Raw genomic sequence first — 25,727 nt, 5'->3', positions numbered from 1 at the left:
AAAAAAACTACAGATGTCAGGAGACACAGCTTCAGAGTTTGATGAGAGAATAGAATACCTCTTGAGTAAAACATGAGAGAAAAGTGGAACTTCTTCCCGTACCTACCTGCTCACAGATTATCAATCGTTGACCTAAGGTCAAGTATTTGGTTAATCAGATCACAAGTCAGTAGAACAATGCTAACCATGTCATAACCTAAATCTCTTTGGAGATGACGGAGGACCAGCAGCTCCTCCCTCGACAAAAGTGATGTCATCTGGTCTTTATAACTGTCCATGCAGCAGGTGTTCAAAAACTGGTGACACTCCTCCTCTTCCCTCTCCTCTGACCTGTAGCGCATCGGTTCGTGCAGACAAACCCACGTCAACAGCATGAAGTGTCTGAACAATCGCGCCGACAGCCACCTGACCGGACAGGTGGAGTGTGAGTTGGACAGCATGGGCAACGGGACCTGGGTGAACCAGGGCTTCTGTGGCACCCCTCCGCCTCTGCCCAGGGCAGTCAGCACCATCTACAACCCCCAGCCCCTTTTCCAGGGCTCCATGGATAGTGTGTATAAGCTGGACGCGCCTGGCTCATTCCCGGAACCGCCGTCCGCCGACCAAAGCCTGGTGAAGAAACCAAGAAGCTGCTGCTGGTTTATCAAAAGTAGGAACCCTTCAGCTGAGTTTACAACTCACTTCATGTTTGCTCTTCCATGGAAACATTGATAACCAAATGATGATGGTAAAATAGGGGATCTATTTTATATTACAACAGAAGAAAAACATTAACTGTATGCACTGTTACTTGTAATATATTTATAATAGAATACAAAGTTGATTTCTTTTTGTGTCATCAATAACTTTATATTTGGAATATATAACTTATATAACTGGGTTGAAATCACATAATATTGTAAATTTATTAGTCTTTTTGTGGATGGAGCATTCATAATGTGTTTCTTCATTAGAACCTAGTGTTGAACATAATACTCATACCAGTGGGTCTGGAACTTAAAAGTATCTTGTATTTTTTTCCTTTAGGCTTGTGGGCCACAACACTGACAGAAAACACTTCCAACAACAGAGAACTGTTTGTCCGAACCACGCTAAGAGAGCTGCTGGTGTATCTGGTATTTCTGGTGGATATATGCCTCCGTAAGTTGTCCTCTCCTGGTACCAGTAGCTTTAGAATTAAAGTCAAAAGTTTGTGTTGAGCAGGATTTGTATTGAAATCTTGGTCCTTCTTTTACATGTAGTATTTCGTTTTATGTACCTTCAAGATTTAAAGGGAAGTTGTAAAACCTGCATCAAGTGTACACACTATAAGCGTATTAATTTCTTTTATTTTGTTTCATTGTATTTTGTTTGTTGAGCTACTATTGATGTTACCTTGTACCAACTTATGAAACAACTCTTTCCATTGAGCTTTGATGTCCACCTGTTCATGTGCTCACCGTGTTACTGCATACGGCCCCTTTGACAAGCTGATTTACCGTCTGCCTGAAAGTCATTGTGTAGCTGAGCATTAGGACTGAAAGCGACATAGGTATCTTTAGCCTTTTAGCGATAAGAGCATTTGGACGTGGCCTTTGTTGCTTTGTCTGGTTTAGATTTACACTGTTTGATGAGGCTATTGGCGTCAGTCCAGCTTGTCCTCTCTTCAAACAAATGACGGCCTCTAATCTGGTTCTATTCCACTGCCGTCGCATAAACCCAGCCAAACAAAAATCTTCATTGAGGCCTTTCGTGTCTGCATCTCAGCTGTCTTATCTTCGCCTTTTGAATGGAGCAACATTTTAGAGTTAAGCCTGAGTAAAGCCAGATAGGAATCAATGACTGTGCTTTACCTACACTGTCTTTCAGTGACATATGGTATGACCAGTTCCAGCACCTACTACTACACTAAAGCCATGACGGACCTGTTTGTGAACTCAGCCGGTGAAAGTGGCCTTAAGTTTCAGTCCATTGGCACCATGGCCGACTTCTGGACCGTGAGTCTTCCTCTATTTCCATCCCCTCCATTTTCAAAATGTTCTCAAAAAAAAAAAGAAAATCAAAGACAAATGGAATTGTTTTGTTCGGTCTGCAATTCAAATGGCTTCCAATCTTTCGTTGCATGAGCAGTATGCCCAGGGCCCATTGCTGGACGGTCTTTACTGGACCAAATGGTATAATAACCAGTCCCTGGACAGCGGAGACCAGTCCTTCATCTATTATGAGAACATGTTGCTGGGAGTCCCCAGAATGAGGCAGATTAAGGTTCTGAACAACTCCTGCAAGGTCCACAATGACTTCAAAGATGAGATCACGGGATGTTTTGATGTTTACAATGAGAAGAAGGAGGATGAATTGAGCTTCGGCCTCATCAATGGCACTGCGTAAGACGGTCAATGTTTTCCTTACTGGGTTTCTGTTGGTGTGAGATGAGATTATGGCAAAATGGTCTTATTTCTCTACAGCTGGACTTATCACACAGAGAGAGAGATCAGAGGTTCTTCTCACTGGGGCTTGGTGACCACGTACAGTGGAGCAGGTTACTATCTAGACTTGGCACGGACCAAAGAGGACAGTTCCATCATACTGCAGGAATTGGTGGACAACCTTTGGCTTGACCGAGGGACCAGAGCCGTCTTCATTGACTTCTCCACTTACAATGCAAACATCAACATGTTCTGTGTCATCAGGTAAAGACAGCCATTGACAATAGAAAGCTTACCCACACTGATACTCACACATTGGTAGACCAAAGTTTTGTTTGCCTCTTTCAGGTTAGTGGTTGAATTTTTGGCCACCGGTGGAGCGATCCCTTCCTACCAGATCAGAACAGTCAAACTGATTCGATATATCACCCACTGGGATTACTTCATTCTGGGCTGTGAGATGCTCTTCTGTGTATTCATTCTCTACTATATCGTGGAGGAAATCCTTGAGTTGCGTATTCACAAGTTCTCCTACTTCAAAAGCATCTGGAATATATTGGATATTGTTGTTATACTGGTAAGAAAATCGTGGTTCTTATTAGTATCAAATATGTTCTCTTCTATTCAAGCTCGAAGAAGTAAACGTATTCTTCTTTATAGCTTGCCCTTGTTGCCATTGTATTCAATATTTTCCGAACTGTCAAAGTGGACAAGTTGCTTGGCAAACTCCTGGAACAACCGGAAATATATGCTGATTTTGAATTTCTGGCCTTCTGGCAAACACAGTACAACAACATGAATGCAGTCAACTTGTTCTTTGCATGGATTAAGGTAAAGGACGGGCATCCTTCTTACGAAAACATCTCAAACATTTGACGTAAAACACTCTTCTTTGAAAATCATTCTAAACATGGGCTTTCTTCTTGTTGTGTAGGTTTTCAAGTACATTAGTTTTAACAAAACCATGACTCAGCTGTCCTCCACACTGGGTCGATGTGCTAAAGACATCTTGGGTTTTGCTATTATGTTCTTCATTGTGTTCTTTGCTTATGCACAACTTGGATATTTGCTCTTTGGTACAGAGGTTGAGTCTTTCAGCACCTTCGTCAAGTGCATGTAAGAAACGATGGCTCTATGCACAACTATTTAAATATGATGGCTGAGCAACCATTAATTAATCATTAATTTTCATTTCATCTCAAAGCTTCACACAGTTTAGGATTATTCTCGGAGACTTTGATTACAACGCCATCGATCGTGCGAACAGAGTTCTTGGGCCGATCTACTTTGTCACCTATGTGTTCTTTGTTTTCTTTGTTCTACTGGTAAGTCACTCTACTGCAAAAGATGATTTATTCAGGAGCTAGATGGTCATTCTTATCATCTCTTTGTGTATCTGTCTCTCAGAACATGTTCCTGGCCATCATAAATGACACATATTCTGAAGTTAAGGATGAACTCTCATCTCAAAAAGATGAACTACAGATTACTGATATCATCAAACAGGTGAAAGATCAAATTTATACTAAACAAATCTGTCTATGATGGTTTTAAAAGACAAAAACTCTAGTTTTTTTATTTTTATTTAGAGCTATATGAAGGCATTTGTGAAGTTGAAACTTAAAAAAGAGAAAATATCAGACGTTCAGAAAGCTCTAAGATCTGGATCGGGAGAAATAGAATTCAAAGATTTCAGGGAAACTCTGAAAGAGTAAGTAAATGAATATCAAATAGAAAAGAATATGCTAACTATGAGGGTCAAAGCTAACCCACGACACTCTGCTCATCTTGTAGGATGGGCCACGCTGATCATGAAATATCTGCAGCGTTCTCACGGTTCGACCATGATGGGAACCAAATTCTAGACAAGGACGAACAACAAAGGATGAAAATTGATCTGGAGGAAAAGAGGGTTTGTTTATTTTTCGGCTTAACTTTATCGTGAAAAAATCATGCTATTTTTACAGAAAGCATAATTTTTCCTTTGGTATGATAAAGCATGGTAATAAAAAGAATCCAGTAAAAGCTGTTTTTAATCATGGACATCCCATTTTTGTAAGGATGCTCTTTCTGTTGAACTGAACAAATTTGGACTAAATTATGGGAAAGACTTCCTGGGAAAGCCTCCTGCAACATCCAGTGAGCAGAGGAACAACTCCATCCATAGTCATGTGGGCGGTGAACAGTTTCTAAGGTGGCAAGTTTTCTCCACAACCTAAAAAATATCTTGAATGGTAGCTAATAAAAAACTGGATTGACTTTTTCTCCTCATTACAGACTAGCCAGACAAGTTCTCCACCTTGAAAGCTGTGTGGAAGGTATCACAGCCAGGATCCAGCTGATTATGGAGAAACTGGAATTAGAAGACAAAGTTAAATGGAACGGAGCGTCAGAGAAACAGACTGTGAGCAATAAAGATGTGAGTATGGAAATACTGCAGCTTAAATATACATTGAAACTTTTAATTTGAATCTATGTACTGTTTGGCTAATAATGCATGGACTGCAATGAACATGACAAATTTGATCACCCCTCCCAGAGTCATGACAGTGCCTCACATGGGAGCATCCAGGTGTGTGTGGACAGAGGGATGACAGCTGAAAGGCTGTCCAGGAGATCAGCAGTTCAGAGCAACTCCACAAGTGACTGTCACATGTGATTAAACTCTGAGAACCAGTCACAAGGATGAACTGGAGTGTTTTCCATCAAGAAGAATGTTAATTCAATCATATGACTCAAATAGAATTAATTGCTGTCGTAGCTGAATTTAAAAGTTTGCTAACTGACTCAGTAAATTTAATCAATGAATTCTAATCAAATGAAAATTAGGGGGATAAAGCAAAATAATCACTCATTTGCACTATGGAACAAGCCCAGTGTTTCAGTCTTCATTGTTAATATGACAATTAGAGTCAGATTAACAAATAAACTACAGAATAGAGTAGAGACAGCTGCTTGTAAGAGTCATGGTAATAATGTAAATAATGTAAAGAAATTCTTCCTAGGTGACTGCATTAGAGCTAAAACTAGTTTAAGTTGAAGCTGTATACGGTGTTCTTTGTAGATAGAAATGTAAATCTGAATATTGTCTTGTGCAATATAAATGTATTAAACAATTTTACTCACTCTGAATCAATCAATAGAATAGAAAAATAAAATTATCCAATATTAACCATTGTGTATGCCACAAACATCTGCATTGCTTTAGTCACTCAAACATCTGTGAATGTTTATGCTGTTTATGCGCACGGGTTAAAAAGTGATCAACTTCTTGATTTATTGCAGATTGTAGAGACACATCTACATAGTAAGTCCTAAATACAGTTGTTTTTGCGTTTGCATGTTATGCACAGTTTTTAATCACCTGTCTAACCGCTGAGCTGCCACGACTTCACATGGTAACAGAACATGTATGTGTCGACTGACTCGTCAAAATATCCCATTTTCTGATAAAGAGCAAAACCTATCCTCATACTATCCGTAGTCGAGTCTTGTTGTGAAAAAATAAAACTGTACTAAGTCAAGATAAAAAGCGCATAATACTCGTTTCTCTGCTTGGGGTATGTTTTTTATCTTGTAAAAAAAACAACTTCAAGTTGGCAACTTGGGGAAAGCGTAACAGAACGTCTTGCTCCAAAGCTTCACTTTCACCTCATGATCATCACATTCCTGCAGTGTTGACGGGTATAAACATTCCACTAAAAGGAAGAGGAATATTCATTTGGTTAAAATAAAAAAAGAGGAAGCAGCTATAGGCACGCCACTCAGTTGCTACATCAGGAACATTCCAGAAAACAGGATTGGGTTTGGGACTGTTTATTTGTCTCATGAAGTAGCAGAAGGGGAGTTTTGCGTTTAATTCTATCAGTCAATCAAACAATCAGATTTTATTTGTATATCCCAAAGTCACAGATGACAATTTTAATTCTAAAGGCTTTACAAACTATAGAATGAAACACACACAACCGTGAGACCCCCAAACCCGGTGAGGAAAAACCCCATGAAACCTTGTGGGGGAAAAAGGAGAAACCTCTGGGAGAACCGCAGATGAGGGATCCGTCGGCAGAGTTGGACCCCTACATTACACATGAGAGAACATGAAGTTGAACATTGACAATTTATTGTCTGACTCATTTGTTTGATTGGTTAAGTGTATAAAAAATAAAAAAATATGAAAAAAAGGGCTCTTTGTTGGAAAAATAATACAAAAGTCTTAACAGACTCATCCGCAGAGCGGACTCAGTGGTCGGGCTGAGCCTGGACTCTGTGGAGACAGTTCTAGGGAGCAGGACCATGTCTAAATTCAGGGCCATCCTGAACAACACCAGCCCCCCCCCCCCCCCCCCCGCACACCACCTTCTCCCAGCAGAGGGGCACCTTCAGCGACAGACTGCTGTCACACAGCACCCCCACAGCATCTATCTATCTATCTATCTATCTATCTATCTATCTATCTAACCATCTATCTATCTATCTATCGATCCATCTAAAAGAAAATGTCCCTTCTTCATTATTGGAGAATAAGAGTTCAGTTAAATTTGTAGTGTGTGTGTGTGTGTGTGTGTGTGTGTGTGTGTGTGTGTGTGTGTGTGTGTGTGTGTGTGTGTGTGTGTGTGTGTGTTTGATATTCAGTTTGTGGGATCGCTACTACTACCTGAGTAGATTTTGTGTGTGGTTTTTATTTGTGTCAGAGAGTAAGGCGAGATGATGTTGGGGTTCTGTGGAGTGGATTCCACCACTGGCCACATCCATGTAATCTATCGTCCTTGCTAGCTCGCCACTGAACCTCCAAGGTTCGGACTTTGAATCAGTTCCTAATTTCTGTCCCGTTGTTTGCAAATAGGACAGAAATCAGTGTAGGAAACAATGGATGAGTATGGACAGGAGATAATAAAAACCGTGTGTCCCTACAACCATCATACCTGCGTATAGATTTTTATTCTCTTATCTATTCTCTATTTATTATGATTTCTTTTTAGTGCTTCAGTTTTAAAGGTCCCATATCATATATTTTTTTAGTTGTCAATCAGCTGCCAAATGTCCAACTACACTGTAATTTAATGTCTTACCCCAAACTTATCCCTGGTCCTCAATATCTCTGATTGAAGATACTTCTAATCTGCTTCAATCGGGACGCTTCACTTGAAGGAGCTGGACATTTTATATTATTATTTATATATTATTATATTAATGAGCTCCCTCCGTGTGTGTGTGTGTGTGTGTAAAACCGTTCTTTGAACTTCAAAGTAGAGCCTATAAAGCCACTGCAGACTTCAGTTCTGTTGCGTTTACCAGTAGGTTCATATCATCCCAGCACAGACACCAGAATGGAATCAGTGAATGCGTGGTGAGTGATCACTGTCAACAGACACCTGTCAGACCGACTACAGACAGAATATGCTTGGTTTTTACATTCATTCTTGTTTGAACTTCTGATTACATTCCGCTTCAAAGCGGCAGTGACATGCAGTCAGGTGAGGTAGGTGAGGCACGGCCTCGCCTGCCATCATGAAAGAAAAAAATGAAAAATGGAAGACATAAATTAAATGGTTATATTTATCCATAATAAATATATATATAATATAAATATATGTATAATATAAAGTTATTTTCCATTTAACGTCACCAATTTTAGGTTATTTTTACTCAAAATTGCAGAAATACTGATTAGAGACCTATGGTGAGCCACCAGCCAGCCGAGCCTCATCATGGATTGACCAATGACTCGGATAGCTGTGCTGGTAGCTGTACAGTGAGACCGTAATGCTATCTCTCTACAAGTAGCTATTAAAATGCTCAAACACGTTTTCTCTATGAACTAAATTCCCATAATTTAGCTAATGTATATAATGTAGAGTGTTTTTCTGTCAACAACTGCATGTGTGTAACGTCTTTCATGAGTTCAGCAGTCCTGAAACGACTGGGAAAAGGCATGAAGTGAGGCACAAAGTTCTCCTGCTTCATGGTAGGGGGCGCCGGTGATCCCAGGGATTCAGCCGGGGATTCCTCTTCCTCGGCCGTAGAAGAAGTGACAGTAAACTGTGATCTACAGTCAAGTGCAGCCGTTCATTAGTTTTCCGCTCACCTTGCCTTACTATAAAAATGGAGGATTACACATTGAAGGATCTCAACTCAAAAATTTTTTTGCTGCTTTTGTTCAGAAGGAGCTGCGCATTGATTTTTTTTGTAAGTAAATGTAACATATAAGCATGTAGGAAACAGCATATTGTTTTTTTAATCAAATGTGCTAATTGTGTTACAGTTTGTGTGTGTAAATAATTCTGCACTGAGACTTTAAAAATGACCTGTTGCTAATTAAATGGTGAATAAGCTAAACTGTAGGTTCATATTTTTGTAAATCTAATAATGATGAAGTCAGTGCCTCACCAGCCATGAACCTCACCACACGTCACTGCAAAGCGGTGATGTATTGTGACACACACACAAACACACAGTGTTGGTCCGTTTGGTAATCCGTCCGTCCGTCCGTTAGTACGTCCACCAAATATCTTCACAACCGTTGCAGATGGAAAGATGAAACACAAAACACATTACTCAGGCAGCAAAGGGGATGAAAATGAGATGATGACTTTGACCTTGAGAAAAGTAGTTTAAGGTCAAAATTCAACTTTTGTACACTCAGGAACTGGATAAGATACAAAGACGAGGGAGAAGGCCAATGTGAGTAAGATCATAGATCAAAACTCGTGCTTTGATGTATGAAAGTAGGTCAGAGTGCTACCTTTGATATTTGATCTATGCAAGTACAGTAGGTCAGGGTAAAATTTTGATTTCAGGGGTGTCGTGGGATGTTGCAGTCTGTGACTGCATTGGTTCTAGTTTGTTTTGGAGCAACAAAAACCTTCTGTCCACCTGAGCGGGTTCTTCATCACAACTCTTCATCAGGCGTGTCTTTTTAATATGATTTAATTAACGCTCATAAAAGATCTAACGTTCATACATGATATGTGTTGCAGGAGTCCAGTGCTGTACAATCCCAGAAAACACGAGTCAGCAAATCCGGTGCCACAAAACCAGGGGAGGGGGGATGTTCCCATTTCGGAAGCCTTAAAGGTGCTATTTGACCTGATGGATGAGCCCCAGCCCACACCTCCTGTTGTAACGACAACAGGAGGTGGTGGTCAACCAGTGGACCTAATGGACCAGTGGTTTGCGGAGAACCACTTGACTCCCCTGTCAACAGTTTGCCTCCCTGCTGCCCCTGACCAGTACCTGCAGGATGAGTGGGGAGAACAGAACATCCTGGTTCCACCGATGTTCACCAATCCTCTGGAGGCTCCTCCACAAACGGTGAGCCAAGCTCCTTACTTCAGTTCCTGGTGTGGGGGTAGGGATGGAGTGGGTGATTCAGGTACCACCTTTGCAGCTCAGCTCATCACCTGTTCTGCTGGTGCCTCCAGGTTCAGGACCCCCCAGTGGTGAGGACCCCCGAATGGTTGAAGCAGCCCATGCCGTTTCCTGGACTGCAGTGAGTGACACCAGAATGACAGCAGCCGGTGGCGCTCTCTTTGTGTTTCTGTGATCTAATGTGAGTCTCGTTTCTGTGAAGGGATGAAGAACTCGTCTACACCCCCCCACCACCTGTAGTTCCCCCCACTAATGCTGATTCTTCTCCAGCTAGAACCTCTAGAACAAGGTCTAAGTGGTGGGTTTGCTGTGGACAGTTTCCTCCTGACATGTGTTGTATGTCGACCTGCTCCTCTACGTGTGCTAACTTGAGCTAACTGTGTCACAGCACCCATAGCAACAGGCATCCAGGTGGACGCCAGTCTTATGTGAAGAAGCCCCCAAACGCCTTCATGCTGTTCCTGAGGGACAGACGGCATCATGTGGACGTCAACATCCAACTCCAGGGGAGCGGCGCCGTGAATGCAGCTCTAGGGCAGCAGGTAAACTTTAAGTTGTGGTGTGTGTGACGTCCTGCCAGTGTGTGTTTGTGTTACCACTAACTGTGTGGTCTTCTGTCCGCAGTGGAAGTCAATGTCAGTGAGGGAGCAGAGCAGATATTACGCAGAAGCTGAAAAGGAGAAAGAGCTTCACATGCAGCAGCACCCAGAATGGTCTGCAAAACAGAACTATGTGAGTAGACTCCCCCTCCCCTTTCATGCTCTACAACATCACCACACACAGTTTGTCTCAGCTGAGATCTGATGAACTTCATGTTTGCTTCTGTTCAGGGCAAGAAGATGAGGAGAGACAGACGTTTGTCTCCTTACAGCAGAGATTGAACCCTGCTCTGGACCAGTCTTCTGTCTTTTCTCACCTTGGTTTTGACACATATGTTCTCAAGTGTCCTACGTCATATTGTCACATTTGGTAGCATATTTTACCCCCCATGCCTTTAGCGTGTGGAATTCCCAGTGGGTAGCATGGCACAGCCGCCGTCGCTGCTCCAGCGTCGCCGCATCCAGGGAGGACTTAAGTGTCACTAGCCTCTCAGCACAGCGGTCCAGCACCAGGGACCCCTGAGACAACACCCCCACAATAGTAAAGAACAAATGCAGTCACAGACTGCAACATCCCACAACATTCCCGTGGGCTGCCAGATTGCCTCCTTACCTCCGCAAAACTCCCACAGACTCCCAAACGTAACTGAATTAACTGATGCGTGAATACGCATTAAAAAAAAAAAAAAACCAGTATGAATAAATGCACAAAGGTCCCACACTCTTCTCACTTCCTCTCACAAACTCCTAAAGGTAACCCTTGGTTAAATTGCATTAAGCAAAGGCATGTATAAACATACAAAAAGAAGCAAAGAATAGAATGAATGCAAAGATGCCACACTCTCCTCAACTATCTCTAACTTTAAATCTTCTTCTTTTCTTTCGGCTTTTCCCTTCAGGGGTCACCACAGCGAATCAGTTGCCTCTATCTAACCCTGTCTTCTGCATCCTCTTCTCTCACACCAACTACCTTCATGTCCTCTTTCACTACATCCATTAACCTCCTCTTTGGTCTTCCTCTAGGCCTCCTGCCTGGCAGTTCAGAACTCAGCATCCTTGTACCAATATATTCACTATATTCTCCTCCGGAGAAGATAGTGAGGAGAACCTCAGCATCTTCATCTCTGCTACCTCCATCTCTGTCTCCTGTCTTTTCAGTTTTGTACACCTTCCCTTTAATTTTAGCTGAAACTCTTCTATCACACATCACACCTGACACTTTCCTCCACCCGTTCCATCCTGCCTGGACACGCTTCTTCACCTCTTTTCCACACTCTCCATTGCTCTGGACTGTTGACCCTAAGTACTTCAAATCCTCCACCTTCTTGATCTCTTCTCCCTGTAACCTCACTCTTCCACTTGGGTCTCTCTCATTCACACACATGTACTCTGTCTTACTGCGGCTAACCTTCATTCCTCTCCTTTCCAGGACAAACCTCCACCTCTCTAGCTTCTCCTCCACCTGTTCCCTGCTGTCACTGCAGATCACAATGTCATCTGCAAACATCATAGTCCATGGAGATTCCTGTCTAACCTCGCCTGTCAGCCTGTCCATCACCATAGCAACAAGAAGGGGCTCAGAGCTGATCCCTGATGCAGTCCCACCTCCACCTTGAACTCCTCTGTCACACCTACAGCACACCTCACCACTGTCTTACAGTCCTCATACATGTCCTGCACCGCTCTAACATACTTCTCTGCCACTCCAGACTTCCTCATACAATAACACAGTTCCTCTCTGGACACCCTGTCATCAGCTTTCTCCAGATCTACAAAAACACAATGCAGCTCCGTTTGGCCTTCACTGTAGAGATACAGTGGTACCTCTACTTACGAAATTAATTAGTTCTGGAAGACATTTCGAAATTAGAAAATTTCGTAAGTAGAGACGCGTTTTCCATGCAAATGTCCTAATTTGTTCCAAGCGCCCAAAAATTCAGACATAAATGTTTTATAAAGCATATAACAAATACATGTTACATTTAGATTATTACACAATAAATGAAAGTTGTGCATAATGTAAAAAACAAAGAATAGAGTAAAGAATAAAAATGATGATTGGTCATTTACCTTTTAACTGCTGTCCTCATTGTTTTTTGCTCCTCCTTAAACTTCCTTTTGTTATAATAACGTGGTGATTGTAGATATATTACGGCCATATTCTTCGGCGAGATCAAAGAAATGCATCCCTTTTTCATGCTTTTCTATGATCTCTTGCTTTGTTTGTATGGTCAAAAAAACTCTTTTCTCTATCTTTTCCTCTTTTCTCCGTCACCCTCTTGGGGTCCATTGTCACATCTCGGGTCTACTAGTTTGTTTTCTTGCTAACATCTCATATCATTCCAGATCCTGTCTCATCTTCAAGCAGTTCATTCCCTGCACCTGCCGTTTCCCCACACACCTGCAGCCACTCCCCAATCTGTCTCCACTCTACATATGCCGGCTCAGCCTTCTGCTCTCTGCCAGATTGTTTAGTGTTCGCCCTGACTCTCCAGCCTTTGATTCCTGCCTGCTTTTCTGATAGACCCAGCCTGTTTTCCCGGACCCTGCCTTTCAACGACCCCTGATCTGATTCGTCTGCCTGGTTTGTAGATTGTTCGTGCCTGACCCTACCTGATTCCGGACTCTACCATTTGCCTGTCGTTTTTTGGATACTTCTGCCTATCGGACTGATTATTTTGGAACTTGACCCCTGCCTGTATTATTAAACCTTTTTTTTGAGACCTTGCCCACCTGATACTCTGTTGTGATTTTGGGTTCTCCCTGCCAGTCGTGTTCTAGCCGTGACATGCATAGTGAATACTCTAAAAGTTAATATATTTACTTAAAACTATCAGAACACCTCACGGGTCGAGGGCCGAATGACGAGGACGCTGCATAAACACCGATCTAGCTACACACAGAGGTCCCCCTTAGCCAATGGGATGCCAGAAAGATACTAGGTAATAGCCAATGGCAGAGCAGCTATGAGAATGTTGCATTCAGGAACCTGTAGGAGCTGCGAGTAGCAGCCCATACTGTATTTTTACCTTTCGTAACTAGAAATTTCTTTCGTAACTAGAGGCAATACTTTCCTGCTGAGGCGTTTCATAAGTAGAACATTTCGTATGTAGAAACACTCGTAAGTAGAGGTACTACTGTACTTCTCTATCAACATCCTCAAAGCAAAAACTGCATCTGTAGTACTCTTTTAGGCATGAAACCTCACCTATGGTCATGAGGTTTGATCCCGGATACAAGCGGCTGCGTTTCCTCGGTAGAGTGGCTGGACGCACCCTTAGCAATAGGGTGAGGAGCTCAGTCACAAAGAAGGAGCTTGTAGTAGAGCTGCTGCTCCTCTGCCTCGAGCACAGCCAGCTGTAGTGGTTTGGGTATCTGTTCCGGATGCCTCCTGGATGCCTCCCTGGGGGGGTGTTCCAGGCATGTTCTACCGGATGGAGTCCTCAGGGAAGACCTAGCACGCATTGGAGGGACTATGTCCCTCAGCTGGCCTGGGAACACCTTGAGAACCCCCCCGGAGGAGCTGGAAGAGGTGTCTGGGGAGAGGGAAGTATGGGCATCCCTCCTGAGACTGTTGCCCCCGCGACCCGGCCCTGCAAGCGGTTGAAGAGGATCGATATTGATAAATATGGTTTTGTATGAATGTGTAAAGACAAGTGAAAATGTTGAGAATTAAAACATGTTTTGAGTTCAGCAAAGAGGCGAGTGTAATAAATATCTCACCATTGCCTGTGATATCATTCCAGGTTGTCCGGCTTTCTCTCGCCTCCAAAAACAAATATCAAGGGAATATCTGAGTTAGCCTTGTGTTAGCATTAGCAATACACTAATTTACAATCAGTTCACACTGTTCACAATGGTACAGACAGTAACCATGGTGGGTTCAAACATTAGTAAATATTCCTGTAACTCAACCTGGTTTAAGTAAAATAACTCAATTCAAGGCATTTTCATACTTTCATTCTGTCTTCTGCTGTCACGGGTTACCGAGTTGCAAGAGCCTATCCCAGGGGACTTGTGGTGTGAGGCAGGGTACACTCTGGGCACAACGCAGAGCCACATGTCGGTCTGTCAGTCTATTGATCTGTTGGACTGTCAGTCTGCTGGTCTGTTGGTCTGTCAATCTGATGATTTGTCAATCTGTCAGTCTGTCGGTCTGTCAGTCTGTTGGTCTTTCAGTCTGTTGGTCTGCTGGTCTGTCAATCTGATGATCTGTCAATCTGTCAGTCTGTCGGTCTGTCAGTCTGTTGGTCTGTTGGTCTGTTGGTCTGTTGGTCTGTCAGTCTGTCGGTTTGTCGGTCTGTGAGTTGCTGCTTCAGAATGAATATTCCCGTCTGGCTTTCAGGGCCGTCTCATTCATTTCTGATGTTTTACATTTTTTGTTGTTGTTGAACTTTCAGTCTCTGATTGTGTGAGTGGTTGAATTTTTGATCCAGGTTTTCTGACACACAAACGCACACATATTGAATTTGTCAGATTTTTATGTAATTGATTAAATTCATGACGATTTTTATGTGGGAGAGTAGGAGCGTAGATTGACCGGTAAATTGAGAGCTTCATCTTGCTCCTTCTTCACCACAACAGACCTATACAACAACTGCATCAGTGCGGAAGCTTCACCAATCTGTCTGTCGATCTCGGACAACCATCAGCAAAGGGCCCTGAACCCCATACTCCCGAAGCAATCCCCACAAGATCCCACGAGGGACACAATTGAATGCCTTCTCCAGATCCACAAAACATATGTGGACTGGTTGGACAAACTCTCACGAACCCTTGAACACTCGAAGGAAAGTGTTGAGCTGGTCCAGTGCTCCGAGACCGGGACAAAACCGTATCGTTCTTCTTAAATCCGTGGTTCGACTATCAGTCTAATCATCCACTCCAGTACCCTGGAATAGACTTTGCCCGGGAGGCTGAGGAGTGTGATCCCCTATAGTTGGAAAACACCCTCCGGTTCCCCTTTTTGAAAAGAGGGACCACTGCCCTGGTCTGCCAGTCCAGGCACTGTCCCCGACCATGATAGTCCCCGTACTCAGGGCAAATCCCATACACCCCCGGTGCTTTGCCACCAAGGAGTTTGGTGACTTCCGCTTGGGTGATGGGCGAGTCCACCTCTGAGACCTCAGTCACTGCTTCCTCTGTGTAAGACATGGTAGCGGGATTAACATAACATAACATAACATATCATAACATAACATAACGTAACATGAATTTTATTTGTCAGTAGTGCTGAACTTTGTCTTGCGACCCAGCAGCCGTTTTATGCAACAAAGAAATTATATATCACACACATTGACATGACACATATCGACAACATGGAAACATAATACTGAAGAGCACTTGTCCCCCACTCAGCCTATCTCCAGTTTTGCTGCTAGTTGAGCATTAAAGTTGATTGATGGACAAAGGACTTTTTTAGTCTAACTTTCTTCATAGATGGTATTTTGTATCTCCTACCTGAGGGCAGTAGACCGTATTCACTGTGTAAAACATGACTGGTGTTTGACGTGATGTTTTTTGCCAGTCTCAGCATGCTGTTATTATACATGGAGGTATACAGTTCTTGAAGTTCCTGTCCAACAATCTTTGAGCATATGTTTAGTTGTTGTGACATTTGTGACTTTAGTGCTAAAGACAGACATCCATATCAGGTTGTGCTACAGTATTGAAGAATACTCATAACAGAAGTGAAAAAAAAATCCTTTTGCTGGCACCAAAAGATCGTAGACAGTGAAGGAAATAGATTCTTTGCTTTGTTTTCTTGCACACTGACTCAATCTGATCTTTCCAGTGCAGGAGAGGGACTATTACTACACCTACTGTAGGTATGTGTATGAACATACCTGATTGATCTGTTCATTATGAATAGTAACAGGGAGTTTGTGTGCTTCTGGTGGTGTGCCAAAAAAAAAAATTCTTCTGTCTTTTTTGTGTTTATGATGAGAGCCTTGTTGACACACCATTCAACCACCTTATTTACCCTCTGTTGGTGCAGTCCAGTGTCACTGAGGTTATTTAGGAGTGAAATTAAAACTGTTTCATCAGAGTACTTCAGAATGCACTGGTCTGGTCTATTACTCTCACCTTCAGACAGACATTCTGCAGGATTTAGGAGATCCTCAAAGTACTCTGTCCACCATCCGACAATATTCTCAGTCAAGGTCAGCAGCTCTCCGCCTCTACTGTAAACAGTGTTGGCTGTACTTTGTTATCCTCTCCTGAGGCGCCGAATGGTTTGCCAGAATTTCTTTGTGATTGACCAATAGTCCTTCTCCATTACCTTCCTGAACTCCTCCCAGACCCGAGTTTTTGTCTCCGCGACCACTCAGGCTGCAGTATGCCTGGCCTGCATGTATCCATCAACTGCCTCTGGAGTCCTACAATTCAACAAGATTTGATATGACTCCTTCAGCTTGACAACATCCCTTATTTCTGGTGTCCATCACCGGGTGCGACAGTTATCGTCGCGACAGGCACCAGACACCTTGCGACCACAGCTCCGAGCAGCCGCTTCGTCAATGAAGTCGGAGAACATGGTCCACTCTGACTCAATGTCCTCAGCCTCCTGCGGGATCTGAGAGAAGCTCTCCCGGAGGTGGGAATTGAAGACCTCACTAGGGTGTCCTGGCACCATGTGCACTTATGGACATCCCTGTGTTTGAATAAGATGTTCGTTACGGACAAACTGGGACTAGCACAGAAGTCCAATAACAGAACACCACTTGTATTCAGATCGGGGAGGCCGTTCATCCCAATCACCCCTTTCCAGGTCTCACTGTCAATGCCCACATGAGCATTGAAGTCCCCAAGAAGAACACTGGAGTCCCCAGTCGGAGAACTATTTAGTACACTTCACAGGGACTCCAAGAAGGCCGGGTATTCCGCACTGCTGTTTGGCCAGTAGGCCAAAACAACATTGAGACACCTGTCCCAAACCCGAAGGCGCAGGGATGCGACCCCCTAGTTCACTGTGGTGAACGCCAACATGAGGGCTGAGCTGTGGGGCTATATGCAAGCCCACGCTGTGGCTGGACAACTAGCTGAACTGGTCAAGCAACACGAGGTAGCTTTACAAGAAAGCACAGACCAAGATTTACTTTCTAAGGAGGTTGAGGGCATTCAACATCTGCAGAAAGCTCCTGTGGATGTTCTATCAGTCTGTGGTCGCCAGCATCCTGTCTTACGCTGTGTTGTGTTGGGGAGGGAGCCTGACTAAGGCGGATCTCTCCAGGCTGGAAAAACTGATCAGACATGCCAGCTCAGTGGTCGGGATGAAGCTGGACCCTCTGGCAACGGTGGCAGAGAAGAGAACCTTGGACAAACTTCTGGACATCATGGACAATGTCAACCACCCTCTGCACACCATTACCAATAACCAGAGAAGCCTGACCAGCCTGAGGCTGCGCCTCCCATCATGCAGGACCAACAAACTTAAGAACTCTTTCATCCTCCGAGCCATTAAACTGCTCAACTCCTCCCTGGGGGAGTTGAAGAAGAAGAGAGTCCAGACGAGAGCTGAGGGATGACACACATAATACACCAAAAACAATGCTCACACTATAGACATTTCACTCTACCCATGCCTAACCAGGCCTGTTTATTTATGCCTCTTTATTCCTATTCCTATTTATGCCTTTCTATTTGTATATTCTTGATTATTTATTACTCTTTCTCTTGGTTGGTGCTACTTTCTATGTGCCTGTGCTTTGTGTTTTTGTATACTCACTGTGCTGTGTGTAGTGCGACGGAGACATTAATTTCCCTTACGGAACCCTCTTAAGGGATCAATAAAGAATCTACTCTACTCTGCTCTCTACTCTACACCAGCCCACCATGCCTTGGGCAATATTAGAAAAGTGGAGAGTCCAGCCCCTCTAAAGGGTTTGGGTTCCAGGGCCCATCTGTGAGTGGAGGTAAGCCCAACTATATCTGGTCGGTACCTCTCCACCTCCCTCAAAAGCTCTGGCTCCTTCCCTCCCACCGAGGTGATATTCTATGTCCTGCCACCCAGTCTTCAGCAGGTGGTGAGTCTACCGGACGTTGGGCCCACATCAACCTTTTGGGTTGAGCCTGGCTGGGCCCCGTGGGCAGAGGCCTGGCCACCAGGCGCTTGCATACCAGCCCCAACCCCGGGCCTGGCTCCAGGGTGGGACCCCAGTTGCGCCATACCTGGCGACATCACAGTCCTTGATATTTTTCTAGCCATAAAAGTTTTGCTACTTCTCTTAGTCTGGCCCATCACCCAGGACCTGTTTGCCAAGGGAGACACTACCAGGAGCATAAAGCCCCTGACAATATAGCTCCTGGGATCATTTGAATACTCGCACTCCCCCACCACAATAAGGTGGCAGTTCTCCAGGTGATCCATCAACATAACAAATATATATTTCTCAACAAAATAATTTTAATTCTCACACTGTATGCATTCTGTTATTCTTTATTAACCTCTGAAATAAAATGCAATCTTCTTCATTCTTTGTTTCCAGATCATTTGTAACCAAATTGACAGCTGGCGAGGATGGACAAACCTATACTATGAAAAGGAACATGATATATGTACCTGTATATTCAGCAAACCCTCCTCAAAACACATTGATAATAACGCCATGAAATAAGGACACATAAACGCAGAGCCTAAAACAAGCTGAAATGCATCAAGTCTAACACATGCTTAACACATGTGCTCGATGAGCTAAGCTAAGCTAACCTTCATGCTGAGGAAGTGGAACTACCTGGCTGATGCTCAAAAAACACTAATTGAACCTCCTGGTGAGAGAACAATGAAATGACATCACAGGCAACGGTGAGATGTTTATTGCACTCGCCTCTTTGCTGAACTGAAGATGAGAGACACCTGCACCATCAACTATCCCGCTTGTAGGGAACACATGACTTGATCCCCAATAAAGTACACAAATTTAACTGAAAAGGGGCTCCCCTATTACAATAACCATACAAAAAATTGGCACAATTTAATAACATAATGTGATCACACATTCACGTGAGTCACAAGTGATGCTTTTGGGATCCTAAAGATCTTCGGTCAGACTCAAATCATCAATTGTTGGTTGGATTCAGAAGGACCCAAAAGGGGAGTTGGTTATTTTGATTAGAAGCTTTCACCATTAGAAAGGAAATTGTTGTAACTTCACTGCAAATGATTTATTTATGTCACATGTCATCCTCCTAAAATGACATGTGACATAAAAATCTAAGCCTGAACACATCAAAATGTCAATATTCACTTCCAGTTATAGCACCACCTGCTGGCTTCAGGAAGTAATCCTTGTCTGAATCACAGCAGACTCATCAGAATCAGAGAATCAGAGTTTTTTATTGTCATGCTGACACACGTTCACATATGACAGTACGAAATATGTCTCTGAAGGTCCCAGTAAGCCCGGTTGATAAATAAGATGAATAAGATTAAATAAGATAAATAAGATTAGTTAAGAAAAGATTAAAATGTAAGATAAATAAGAGAACAGAGAAGTTAAGAATTGTAAAGTGTAAATTGAAAAGTGTCTGAACAGCAAAGTCTATTTACAGTGTAGCAGCTGTATGTGGGTAAGTATGTAGGTGCTCCATCCATTGCACCTGATGAAGCACCATATTGCACCAGATCCCCGTGTGTCTGTGGTGACACTCGGGGCGTCGTGAGGGTGACTACAGAGCGCCACAGGAGTTCAGCTGTCTAACAGCCTCCGGGAAGAAGCTGTTCCTCAGCCTGGTGGTCCTGGGGTCCTGGTGGTCCTGGTGGTCCTGCTCCGGATGCTCCGTAGTCTCCTGCCTAAGGGGAGGCGTTGGAAAAGACTCTGTGCTGGGTGGGTGGGGTCTCTCATGATGTAGGTGGCCCTCCTTCTACACCTACTTGTGTAGATTTCTGTGGTGGTAGGTAGGCCACCCCCTACAGTCCTCTGTGCAGCCTTCACCACCCTCTGCAGAGCTTTCCTGTCTGCTGCAGAGCAGCTGCTGTGCCACACGGTGATGCTGGTGGTGAGGATGCTCTCCACCGCACCCTGTAGAAAGCCTTCAGGACAGGACCCCCCAGTCCAGCACGCCTCAGCTTCCTAAGGAAGTAGAGCTGCTGGTGGGCCTTCCTGAGCAGGTAGGAGGTGTTACAGCTCCAGGTGAGGTCCTCAGTGAGTTGAACCCCCAAGTACCTGTAGCTGGAGACCACCTCCACAGCTGCTCCTCCGATATGCAGGGGGGGAGGGGAGTGTCTCTTCCTCCTGAAGTCCACCACCATCTCCTTGGTCTTCCCCAAGTTGATGCAGAGGTTGTTGTGTCTGCACCAGTGCACCAGGTGCTCCACCTCCTCTCTATCTGGACTTATCGTTGTTGTGGATGCGTCCCACCACGACTGTGTCGTCTGTGAACTTTACTATATGACAGCTCGGGTGTTTTGCTGAGCAGTCATACGTCAGTAGGGTGAACAGGAAGGGGCCTGAGCACGCAACCCTGTGGGGAGCCGGTGCTGAGGGTGATCGGGGAGGAGACCGTGTTGTTGACCCTGACAGTCTGTGATCTGTCTGCCAGGAAGTCCAGGACCCAGTTCCCTGTGGTGGCAGACAGTCCCAGCTCTAACAGTTTCTGCACCAGGGTCTGGGGGATGATGGTGTTGAACGCGGAGGTGAAGTCCAGGAAGAGCAGGCGGATGTCGGAGTCCTTGCTCTCCAGGTGGGTGAGGGATGTGTGGACCACAGAGGAGATGGCGTCGTCGGTGGAGCGGTTCCTCCTGTAGGCATATTGGTGGGGGTCCACCGTAAAGTCTATGGAGTCCTTTATGTGTGCCATGACCAGCTTCTCGAAGCACTTCATGACTATCGGGGTGAGGGCCACCGGCCGATAGTCATTCAGCTCCTTCACCGAGTGGAGTTTGGGGACCGGGACGATGGGGGTGGACTTCAGGCAGCTGGGGGCCGTTGCTAGCAGCAGTGAGGTGTTGAAGATGTCTGTTAGCACCTCTGCTAGCTGGTGGGAACAGTCCTTCAGCACTGTCCCTGGGATGCCATCGGGGCCTGCAGCCTTGCGAGGGTTAATCCTTTGCAGGGTCCTCCTCACATCCTCTGTGGTCACACTGAGGGGCGTGTCGTCGGGGGGGGGGGTGTTAGTTTGGTGCTTGGGGGGGTGTTGGGGTCCTCAAAGCGGGCATAAAATTTATTGGGGGCATCTGCTAGGCAGGGGTCTGTCGGGCCCTGTGCATTCCTGGTATTATAGTTAGTGATGCACTTGATGCCCTTCCACATGCTCCGTGGGTCCCCTGACGTCAGGTGACCATGGACCTTTTGAGCGTAAGTGTATTTGGCCTCCTTTATGCCCTTATCCAGAGCCCTTCACACTGCCCTTAGTGCCCCTGCCTCCCCTGGCCTGAAAGCAGCATCCCTGACCTTCAGCAGAGCTCTCACCTGTGCATTCAGCCAGGGCTCCTGGTTCGGGTAGACGGTGATCGTTCTGGTGTTGGTCACATCGTCTGCACACTTGGAGATGAACCCGAGGACAGAGGAAGTGTATTCCTCCAGGTTCACCTCTCCCCCCTGTGTGGCTGCCTCCCTGGACATCTGCCAGTCTGTGTGTTGGAAGCAGTCCTGGAGCACCGGGGCCGCGTCCTGGGGCCGCGTCCTGGGGCCGCGTCCTGGGGCCGCGTCCTGGGGCCGCGTCCTGGGGCCGCGTCCTGGGGCCGCGTCCTGGGGCCGCGTCCTGGGGCCGCGTCCTGGGGCCGCGTCCTGGGGCCGCGTCCTGGGGCCGCGTCCTGGGGCCGCGTCCTGGGGCCGCGTCCTGGGGCCGCGTCCTGGGGCCGCGTCCTGGGGCCGCGTCCTGGGGCCGCGTCCTGGGGCCGCGTCCTGGGGCCACACAGTGACAGTTTTCCTCGTGGGTTTGAGGGATTTCACCAGGGGACGATATGCTGGAGCCATGAGGATGGAGATGTGGTCTGATAGGCCCAGTTGTGGTCTGGGGAGGGACCTGTATGCGCTGCGTAGGTTGGTGTATACACAGTCCAGCGTGTTGTCCCCCCCCCCCGTGGGGATGGTGACGTGCTGGTAAAAACTGGGCAGTGTGTCCATCGGTTTAACGTGGTTAAAGTCCCCCGCTACCACGTAAAACAGCTCCGGGTACCTGGTCTGCACTGACCTGATGGTGTCGTGCAGCTCACGTAACACTTCGTTTCCGTTAGCGTTAGCATTAGCACCCGGCGGGATGTAAACAATGGTGACGAACACCGCCGAGAACTCACGAGGCAGATAGTGCGGCCGGCATTTAACAGTCACGTGTTCTATCGCCTCGGAGCAGTAGCTCTTAACCGGTTCACTGTTTGTGCACTAACCCCTGTTCGTGTATGCACACAGTCCTCCCCCAAGTGTTTTCCTGGATCGATCGGAACAGCTGTAATCCATCGATCTGGAAAGCAGAGTCTGGCATGCTGTTGTTTAGGTCTCCGTCAGGCCGACCACACAGCAGCTCCTCATCTCCTCCCAGACCCCCAGCCGGAGGCGAAGCATGTCCATTTTATTGTCCAGAGAACGGACATTGGCCAGAAAGAGTGAGGGGATTGGTGGTCTGCTGGATTTTAGCTGGGTTAGCCAGCCAGCCCTCTTTCCTCTTTTATGCCCCGGCACATCGCTTCCTCTTGCCGGTCCATCCTCGGGCCCCCCCGGGCCGCTCCTCCTGCGTTCTGAGTAACCCCAGTCTGCTGAGAGTGGCTTTCACGGTTGGTGAAATTGATGCCGTTTGGTTATTTCTGATGAAGTACAGTTCGGCTGGGCTGTACTTCACATTTGCTATTAAGCTGCTGTTCAGATTATTTCTTAAAGCGCTAGAAATGGACATTACAGCGGGAGCTCCAGAAGCCGCTTCAACCCTGTGCGCCGCCATCATGGAAGTCTCTCATCAGTTACAGTTGATGCTAATTGGCTGATTCCATTTGACCAAACTTCTAATTGGTGAATAGGTTCTATCATCTCTCCTCAGTTACAATAACACACAGTTGATGCTGATTGGCTGATTGAGTTTGACCAGGCTTCTTATTGGTGAATAGGTTCTTTTTTCAACTGTCCTCAGTTTCCATGGGAATTACACACAATTGATTGTGATTGGCTGATTCAGTTTGACAAACTTCTAATTGGTGAATAGGTTCTTTCATGTCTTGTCAGTTACAATGGCAGTTAAAGACGCTGAGTATAAATATGTGATCTGCGCTTTTAAATCAACACTAAATTAAAGAAGCATCAGAGTAAATGAAGTAGGAAAACCGATTGATTGAAAAGCAGATTTCAGTTTTGTATGACCAAAACATTCAAAACACTGAAATAAAGAAATGTTGATAATGTCAAACAACACACAACCAGTACAGTAAGTAATTACTCTTGTAACACTAATGTAAAATTAATATATCAAGTTACATTCCCCCCTGCCGTTATACATTCATGCAGCTGGGATAGGCTTCAGCAACATGTGAGTGTTTCAGCAATCAAGTCAATGTCCTTCACATGTAACAGCATTCAGCACATAAGAAATACAACCTTCTGTCCATCTGAGCTGTTCATTCAGAACAAAGGGCCTTTTTACTCTTTCTTATTCAATTAGATATTTTATATGGAATGTCTAAACTTGATTTAACTGTAGGTGTCACATAAATGTAGTGAAATTTAAAAATTATACCAGAATGAGTCAACTTTGTCTTTGTGTTTTGCAGGTATTTGGATGAAACGACTGAAGATCTTCTTCAGTTCATATCTCAAATCAAAACCAGAGAGCTAACTCCTCTGGACGACGTACAGAACGTGGATGATACACCTCTGCCTCCACCTCCTACGCTCAATGCTGCTCCTGGAACAGCTAAGAGTAAAGATGGAGAAGATTCTGGGTGCAGTACATCAGAAGCAGCTGGCCAAAAGTTGGAGCAGGGAACAGTGGATGTCATGGATGCACTGGACCTGTATGAGCGGTGGTTTGATGAGAACTTCTCGACACAAGATTTCAGTGCTCCACATCCTGCTGCTCCACCTCAGAACTTGTGTCAGGGTTCTACAGTAGATGACCCAACATCAGAGTCCATCAGTAACCCTACTGCCATGGATCAACACAACGCAATGGATCAGTGGCTTGCAGGGCTCTTTCCAGCAGAAGTGGCTGGTACCTACCCTCCTCTTGCTCCTCTACAGTGCCTAGGGGGTTACTGGCCTGTCTCAAACACCCCAACAGCACCAATTCTTGAAAGTTCTTTTGCTAATGTTCCACAAACAGTAAGTCCATCCATAGATTTATTTTCTTGCAGTAAATTTTGTTTTTATAAGTGTAAATTGTAAGTAGAGGTCATCTTCTTCTCTTGTGGACCTATGACATCTTTGCATCTCATCTATCTATTCAGACTCCAACCCTCCCAGCGTGGAGAACCCCTGAGAGCTTGCAGTACACCATGGAATTCGTTGGAGTCCTGTAAATGACACTCACATAAATGATTGTGGAAATTTAAAGTCTCACACTTTGTTTCTATGATCTAATGTGCGTCTTTTCTCTGTGAAGGAATGGACTAGCAGTGTACAGATACCCACAGGTCTTAAATCACCCTGTTGTTACTCCTTCTCCAAGGAACTACTCCGTATACCAGTCAAAAAAGTAAGTGTGTTCTGGACAATTTCATCCTGAAGGAACTTTCTCTATTTTTAATTCAGACTCATGATTTAATCCTAATCTTCTATTTGCTTGTTTGATGGCATGTGTGTGCTATACCCTGCAAACATCTCTGCATGAGACATTATTCTGGTCACTTTTGGATTTTAATGTCAAGTACAGCATAGACAGAGTTAACTTTGACACTTGTTGTGTATCGTTTGGCCTCTCACTACACTCCTGTGTTAACCTGAGCTCTACCATGTGTTTAAGGAGGAATCTGAACCAAAACCGTCTCTACATCAAGAAGCCTCCAAATGCATTCATGTTGTTTTTGAAGGAGCAAAGGGCATATGTCCATCCTGACATCCAGCGCCAAGGGAGCGGTGCTGTGAATGCATTTCTGGGACAGAAGGTAACAGAGTTTGAGTTCTGGGTATTTGAGACACTCAAATTTGCAATGCCATTTCATTTCTTCTGTATTGTAATCCATGAGCTAAATCACAAATACTGATACTTCCATTTGAAGACTCCAAATACATTTGCATATACTTTAAAAAGTATGAACAAATGTCAACAAAATAAAGACTGAGTGTAGACGCAAGACTTCCTCTATCTAACAGAGGAACAGAGAACATATTCAGTGGATATCTATAGCTATGTCTGTCCATGTAATAGTGTAATATTGGGTAATAGAGTGTAATAGTGTAATAGTGTAATAGACGATGTTGTCCTGTTGGCC

At 44.8% G+C, this 25,727-nt stretch overlaps 1 protein-coding gene across 1 annotated transcript; it reads left to right on the top strand.

The window, feature by feature from the left end:
- The first annotated feature begins 372 nt into the window (after window positions 1–372).
- pkd2l1 (polycystic kidney disease 2-like 1) lies at window positions 373–10,654 on the top strand. The gene is made up of 21 exons (XM_068326733.1): window positions 373–649; window positions 1,027–1,140; window positions 1,849–1,976; window positions 2,110–2,363; window positions 2,445–2,669; window positions 2,754–2,982; window positions 3,066–3,236; window positions 3,340–3,521; window positions 3,610–3,730; window positions 3,813–3,911; window positions 3,995–4,116; window positions 4,200–4,317; window positions 4,466–4,599; window positions 4,683–4,824; window positions 4,945–5,047; window positions 9,610–9,716; window positions 9,827–9,894; window positions 9,976–10,071; window positions 10,162–10,315; window positions 10,398–10,505; window positions 10,604–10,654. The coding sequence occupies exons 1-21, from the start codon at window positions 373–375 to the stop codon at window positions 10,652–10,654; spliced, it is 3,003 nt and encodes a 1,000-aa protein (XP_068182834.1).
- The last annotated feature ends 15,073 nt before the right edge of the window (window positions 10,655–25,727 follow it).

Source organism: Antennarius striatus, chromosome 11 (genome assembly GCF_040054535.1).
Source record: "Antennarius striatus isolate MH-2024 chromosome 11, ASM4005453v1, whole genome shotgun sequence".
Classification (NCBI taxonomy): domain Eukaryota; kingdom Metazoa; phylum Chordata; class Actinopteri; order Lophiiformes; family Antennariidae; genus Antennarius; species Antennarius striatus.
The sequence above is the reverse complement of the archived record's forward strand: the minus strand, read 5'-3'. Positions and strand labels throughout refer to the sequence as shown.

Coding starts and splice junctions, on each gene's coding strand:
- pkd2l1 (XM_068326733.1), top strand. CDS start 373: ATGAAGTGTCTGAACAATCGCGCCGACAGCCACCTGACCGGACAGGTG. Junction 1,141..1,848: donor TCTGGTGGATATATGCCTCC/GTAAGTTGTCCT, acceptor ACTGTCTTTCAG/TGACATATGGTATGACCAGT. Junction 3,237..3,339: donor TGTTCTTTGCATGGATTAAG/GTAAAGGACGGG, acceptor CTTGTTGTGTAG/GTTTTCAAGTACATTAGTTT.